The sequence below is a fragment of the Ammodytes marinus genome (genome assembly GCF_949987685.1).
Source record: "Ammodytes marinus genome assembly, chromosome: 6".
In the NCBI taxonomy this organism is placed as follows: domain Eukaryota; kingdom Metazoa; phylum Chordata; class Actinopteri; order Uranoscopiformes; family Ammodytidae; genus Ammodytes; species Ammodytes marinus.
In genome coordinates this window covers 17,115,964-17,123,327 of record NC_137235.1, presented here as the reverse complement: position 1 = coordinate 17,123,327, position 7,364 = coordinate 17,115,964, and the positions used below count along the sequence as shown (strand labels likewise).

At 42.4% G+C, this 7,364-nt stretch overlaps 1 protein-coding gene across 1 annotated transcript; it reads right to left on the bottom strand.

Moving 5' to 3' along the window:
* Nucleotides 1–711: 711 nt before the first annotated feature.
* On the bottom strand, nt 712–6,796 carry lyl1 (LYL1 basic helix-loop-helix family member). Its single transcript, XM_080028779.1, has 4 exons — nt 6,565–6,796; nt 3,850–5,316; nt 2,545–2,627; nt 712–2,008 (listed from the first exon to the last, which is right to left on the bottom strand). The coding sequence occupies exons 2-4, from the start codon at nt 4,599–4,601 to the stop codon at nt 1,434–1,436; spliced, it is 1,410 nt and encodes a 469-aa protein (XP_079884905.1). The 5' UTR covers nt 4,602–5,316; nt 6,565–6,796; the 3' UTR covers nt 712–1,433.
* Nucleotides 6,797–7,364: the final 568 nt, after the last annotated feature.

Below are 7,364 nucleotides of genomic sequence, written 5' to 3'. Positions count from 1 at the left end.
ATATTTCATTAGCAAGTAAGAGGAACTTTCTGTTTTGCCGACCGACCCCGGCAAAAGTTTAATTTAACAGTTAATCCCGCTGTTCGCTAAACGAACGGGGCTTAATACGTCACCTTGTTCATTGCTCTGATTGATTGTAGTGCTATCCAATTGCGTGCAGTGGCATTTGAAATGCACAAGTAGGAGCCGCCCCTTGAGTTGGGAATTACTATTGATCGTGGCCAGACCCTCTATCGTTCAAGATATCAGGGTCTGGATTTCCAGGCTACTTCAGAGGGCCACATCCACATCACTCACTTGTTTTCCTTTTTCTTGTCTTCTTGGCCCCCTTGTTAGAATTACTATTATTAATCTGTCATTCTGGTGAACAGCACAAACAAACAATATAGAGTTTGGCTTGTGTTATGTGTACTTCTTTGTGGGCACACTATCTACATGTTATATAAGCATTCACATTGCAATTGGTTCTTTCCTAACTCTATCCCGATTTATACATTTCAATTCTGATGGTTATTGCGATCATCTCGCACTGAGATCACCATTTACCGAAAACTTTGAGGACACACTGATGTTCCCTAAACTTTTGGCAAACACGACAAAACATTTGGATGTGTTGAGAAATTGTGCTGACAAAGAGCAGTCTTTGGAGTGCAAGAAGAGGATGTCAAACAAGGAACAGCAAACTAAAACACACTTTATTTCTGTCTGGTACAAGTGTGTCACAATGTCAGGGTGGGACCCCCTGCCCTGCTTCTCTGACAATAAGAACAGCAAGAACATTTAAAACTGCAACTTTGTTTCATGAATGGATGTCATGCACTTTGCTGCAGGCACAAAGGAGTATTTGGCTCTGGAGGTTGCAGTAACTGTGCAGCATATTTCTGAGGCTACATTTAGAATGTAACGGTAAGAGAGTTTGCATTCTAGAAAAATCTTGAATTTCTTGGCTGAGAAAGCATTATTCGATTTTCATTCTAGCAAATCTAGCAAAAACATTTTGCTGCTGCATAAATCCTGCCAGAGACGATCTAATTGGAATTCCAGCATCCTGTTTTGCATAAATCATCCATGTTATTGATCCATATTGTTTGACATTGAGGTGTAATGTTTAACAAAGGTGTTCCTTTGTGACATTATTTTTACAACACATACATACTTTCAACTTGCACCAGAGCATAGTTAAGTGTTTTCCTAAAACAAAGAGCGTCACAATCAATGTTTGCACATCATCGCAAATGACACAGCAACAGTCAAAACCACAAAATATCCCCCAAACGTCTTTTTTATCTCTTATTATTAACACAGAGAGAATCACACATGACTTATGGTATCTGCCGATGATTGCGTGGCCTCATCTGTCAGATCACTCATCTGTCAGTGTGACATTTTAACTCCCAGTGGCTGTACACCTCTTTGTTCACTGTCTTTTGGTGTCACCGCTCGCCGCTTGGGGCCGCCACCATCCTTATCTGACCCTTGACCTTTCCCAAAATGCCATGGGTCACCAAGGAGCTTTTAGTCCCAAAGCTTTCCTCACTGTCTGTGTCACCGTAGCAACTGGATGTTGCTGGGGAGGAGTTAGCCAAAGCAATGACTGAGTCAGTGGAGTCTCTGTCTCTGTGGACAGTGGCTGAGGATGGCAGGGCGGTGTGGGATGGAGGAGGAGGTGTGTCGCATTGAAAAAGAGGGTTCTGTTTGTTAGAGTCCAGCCCATTTGTGTTTCTTTGGCCCTCAGCCTCATCCTCAGCTGAGTCCAGGCTCTTGTCCTCTGCCTGGTCGTTGAGTAGAGTGACCAAGAAGTTGATGTACTTCACAGCCAGGCGCAGGATTTCATTCTTGCTGAGCTTCTTGTCGGGTGGATGTGTGGGAATGAGTTTCCTCAGCTCTGAGAAAGCCCCGTTCACGTTCTGCTGTCGCCAGCGCTCACGGCTGTTGGTGAAGACACGCCGAGCGATTTTCTGTGGAGGGCCTGTCAGACACACATAAACACTGTCTAAGTGTTCAGGGCCTTAGAGAATAAAGAAAAAGTAGATACATATTGTGTTCTTGTTTTGTTATCAGAAATCCCATTAAAAGACCAAAACTACATTGTCATTTTAACAAGTAACGAAAGCCTGATAAAGCGTATTCCTCTGTACCATAAGGCCCAGTTGTTGACCAAAAACTATTCAAACTCTTCGATGAGCTGCATTGTTGCAGTAAATATGGTTTCTTTCGAATCAGTCCAGTGTACATCGCTGCTTAATGTTTTCACTCGAGCCAAACATTTGTATTAATCCATTTCTGAAAATAGTCCCCCAACTTTTGACTCCTGTTTGTGCAATGTTTGCTAAAAAGTGCCAAGCTGTTTTATAAGAAAATCTTAATAGGCTACTCAATATCAGCAATACCCTTTATATAAAGATATGAACCTTCAATGAGTGCGCTGCGGGCTACAAATCCGTCTAACAAATTTTTAAAATGCAAACATTCACAATCAGTTATTATGGCATCATCAATGCTGATAAAGTCTGATCCTTTGTTTTTGGTCACACAGAAACTCACATTCGTTAATCTCCATCTCAAAGTGTGAAGAGGGTCTTCTCTTGATGACACCATAGTTTCCTCCAGAGGGACCCAGGTAAGAACTATAGATAAATAAACACAGCAAAATGCGTGACCTTCTTGTTGCGTACACAATTAAATTATCAAATAGGATGCGGCTAAATAAAAGTATACAGAAAAAAACACTAATATTTCTCTCTATTTAATAGGGAGAAATATCGGAGAGGGTATGGATAAATCAAGAAGATAAAGGGGAAGCCATTAACTGAGGTGCGATTATGTCGGTGGCGTTGCCGTTGATTGAGTGTGCATGCAGAGTTTTAGCCCGGTCTCATCAATATCTGGCTGGCAGAGGATTCTACTTCAGTGGGGGTGAAATAGATCAATGTTTTCTGCTACAAACAGACCAGAGAGAAGCAAGGAAGGAATCTTATTCCCAGACCTCCATGACAGATGGCGAAACCATAGATGTAGTCACGTGAAAAATCTCCAATGGAGTTAATGCACAGTAGATAATCTGCAAATGAATGCCTTTATTCACAAGTGCAAGGTTAGAGTTGGCAACTTTACGAGGTTCAATGTCTAAATTTAGCTGCAATTTAAACTAAGGTATCATTTTCAATAGTGGTTTAAAAAGTGACATTTTTTCTACCAAATGCACAAAAAACATCCCATGATACAGCTGTTGTATCAGTAACAATATATTCTGATGGGAAACTTGTGGGTGTGAAATGTGAGCTCCCTTTAAACCAGCACACTTCCTGCTGTCAATTTCGCAAAATGGTGCAGCGTATCTGCCATAAATCACTACGGTGGTTCATGAAATCCCAACAGTTGAGATTTCCTATGAAACTGAAAAATGCCATAGTTACCGAAGCAGCTAGAAAAAAATCACTAGAGAAAAAGTGTTTAGATATTTCTGTGTGTTATTTAACATGATTGCTGAAGAGACGGTGAATGAAAATGAGGTATTCTACCACAATATTTATTATTTAATACACTCTATGTATAATGCCGTGCACCCTTCAAAGGGCTGACAAGCTAAAATGAGGAGTTGCAAGATGATTGTCTTCATAAGAAATACGTAAAAATACAACATTTGCTTCAGTATTTTATGGCTTTTCACCAGTTTTGCTTTTTACTTGTGGCATAAATAGCCTTACCCATATGTATTCAAATGAAACAATCTGAGAAGGTAATTTCACTCACTGACGAGTGGTCGCAAGTATAAATCGCCTACTTTTCAGAGTCCATAAAAGCAAAGAAGGGTTGCTTATGGATGATGCCAAACAAGCCATGTCTCACCTGGTGAAGAAGGGGTGTGAAGGGAGGTACTGCTGAGCCCCAGAACCCACAGAAGCTCCAGGGCTGGCTGCAGGCAAACGGGTCAGCTGACTGCGACGAAGGTCCCCGTGGTGGGGCCCATGATGTAGGAGGTTGGGAATTGGGTGGAGGGCAGTCAAAGGTGTGCCGGGCAGCGGAAGAGGGGGTTTGCTGTGACCCAGGCTGATGACTGGAATGTGTGGAGGAAGAGGAGAGGAGGATGAAGACAAGGGGAAAGTTGGCGGAGGTAGAGGGCACCGGGAAGTCTTGGCTGGTGCTGGGAGGAGCGGTGGTGGAGAGGAAAGAGTTGGGGACCCTTTGGCTGAAGCAACAGGGGCTGTGGCAGTTTTCAGCGTTCGTCCCTTCTCCACCTCCACCTCCTCCTCCTCCACCTCCTCCTCCTCTTCCTTCTTCTTGGCGTCCATGACGATGGGCTCAGGTACAGCAGCAGTATCTGTGAGGTGATTGGTTAACACAGTTGTCGTGGCAGGAGGGGACCGAATGGAGTGAGCAGTTGTAGGGATATCAGAATGTCCGTTGTGGCCCATCGTGGTGGTGTTAGCAGGCTGCGGGCTGCTGAAAGCATCTGAGGATGAGGCTGAAGTCTTGTCTGGGAGGGCACTGTGTTGCTCTGCAGAGGCCCGGGATGGGGAGGAGATGGAGGAAGAGGAGGAGGAGTGAGGTAAGTCGGGGGAGGAGGAAGGTGGGCCGGCCGGGTTCAGCCTCTCCATCATGGTGGTCAAGTCTCTCAGGGAATCCCTGTCAGTGTCAGGCTGCTGCTCCTACTGCCCTACTCTGTGTGTGTCAGTTTGCCTAGGTGATCTCTTCATATGTGTGAGAGAGCAACTAACAGGTTCATGTTAGTTACTCTCTTTTCATTTGTATTTTTCTTTTCCATACACACAATTTATAATCGCCCGTAATATATTCTCTTCCTCTGTTCTGCTTTCTGGCAGACTTAATCATGCAATATTTTTGCTGCTCTACCTCACTGGAAATTTAGATGTTCCTCTTGCCAACCACACGTTCATGAGCTGCTCTCATCATTGCGTCTTCTATCAAATCTACAGTGTGAGTTAACATGAGCCTGAATTCATTCCCTCACTATGTAGTATTACAGAAGGTGCCAATGCCAATGAAACAAATGTTTTAATTTTCTGCGTGAGGCAGTCTTTTAATGGACGGCTATTTCTGTGGTGTCGTGTCTTGGGGCAGCGTGGAGCCCGGGTGGTTGTTGAAGTCTGATTTGCCGTGGATTCTTCTTGCAGTACATCCTGAGCAGCAGAGTCTAGGTTTTGAATGAGTCTCCAGTGGCCGCTCTTAATGAGTCTGTCCGTCTATCAGTCTGTCTGTCTTTGTGTGTGTGTGTACTCGGAGGATGTGAGTCAAAATCCTTTCAGGCGTTCAAAACGTCCCAGGCCGCCCAAGATTGGATTGATATCAAAGATTCTGTTGAACAAAAGAAATAGAAGCATAGAAAAAAATGGCTCTCAGGATATATATATATTTGGTGTATATTTAGTAAAAGCAAAAATATATGAAAATGGGCTCAAAGGTCAAATGTCACAGATAACCGCTACCAGAGTTTGTCCTAAATTTAACGAGTTGTTGCTCATAGTTTAATCTAGGTTAGCGGGTCTATAGTTTAAAATTGTATTTCAATTCACGGTATTTTACAGATTGATCTCACAAAACAGCCGTGATGGGATATTGTTAAAATTCTCCATATCCAGTAGATTTGCTGCCGTACTCGACTTCTTCATGGAGGGAGATGTTTGTTTCTACTCGGCTCTGCGCGCCGTAACACTCATGATTTCTCAGGTTTTGCAATCGTGTTGTTCCTGTTTTGTGTTCTCTAGTGGTCATGACTTTATTTTGTACAGTTCCCCCTTTCGCAATGATGTACGGACGGCACTCGCAAGTAGTTTGAATAATCATCTAATTCTGCAGCAGTGTTATATTTACTGCCATATAAATATCTTGATAAGAAGAACTCTGAGAGAAGCTCAGCTAAAATCGAGTTACAGAAAGCTCAGAACAAAAAAGGTTGTGGCATTAAAATACCTATGCACTACTGAAGGCATAATCAGCTGCACTAACATTTAAGATAATTAATTGTGTTGTGGCAGAGAAATTATGACTAACCACATATCTCGTTGTTGTATAGCTGATACAGCATTTTGTTTTATGTCAGACTTATATTCTCAGGCACAATTACTTAATAACTTAGACATCAATTTGTCTAATAGTTTGTATGTTTGACAATTGGGATAAACCTTTATATTGCCCTAATTTGTTCAAATGTTCCTCATTAAAATAAAAAAAAATTGTAATTTCATTTTCTGTGTCTATTATTTATTTTCACTCTATTGAATCCATTTGTATGGTATTTCCTTATATTGTTGTTTGCGCAATATATTGAATATTTACCATAACCCCCCTCCCCCCTAAAAAATGTAAGCTTTAAAAAACAAATTACAATAAACCACCTGAACTGACTTGATATTAAATTTGTATTGTCATCTTTTTTACAACTAAAAGTAGTTTATTAACAGAAGACTATTTAACATAAAATATATGACACATGGCATGACAGACAATCCCATTAGACTTAATGACATGCTAGCAGCAGCAAACAACTCAGGTACCACGGACTGCACAACATTTTTTTTAAAAACATGTTAGATTAGTACTCACAGATGCATCATGACATCCAGTGTGGCTCGTGTTTCTGTCATGCAAAATCCGTCAGAGTTCAAGTGATCTGTGAGCGCACATGTTGCATCTCCTCTGTGTTTAACGTCCTCCTCCTCTCCTCCTCTTCTCTTCCTCCTCCTCCTGAGTCCTCAGAGTCCACTGCAGCCTGTCAGTGTCTCTCTGTCAATCTCTTGAGGTCACAATTGGAGCCAAACTCTCCAACAACGCTCAAAACACCCATCAAAATCACTTGAATTTATTTATAAAAAAAATCAATTGAATAAAGAAAAAAAGAAAACTCACAACTATTCACAGAGAGATGAAGTCAGAACCATGGCAAAGACTTTGCAAATGTACTTATTTGTTTTTCTGTTGTAATGTTCCTCCTATGAGCGAAGACACACTCCATGGTAATGGATGGTGTGGCTCTCTGAAGTTTCCCCTGTTTACATCATTCTCACCTATCTCTCCCTTTCACTCTCCTGTCTATTCCTTCCTTCGCTCACTCTCTTCGCCAGGGAGACACAATGCTCAAGTTGGTTGCCAGTCGGAGAGCTCTGGTACTGGCAAATGTGAGGTGGGAGAGAGGGAGAGAGAGAGAGGAGGGGGAGACAGGGAGAGAGAGAGAACCATGTTGTAGGGAGAGTTTTCCGCTCCCTACTGGACAAGAGGATGTGCTAGTACAATATGGTGGCTGCTGATAAGAGCCTCAAAAGCTGCCTGTGGCCTGTAGATAAGGAACCTCCACCACCCCTCCTCCCCCCACCCCCCTCCACCACCAATACACACACACACACACA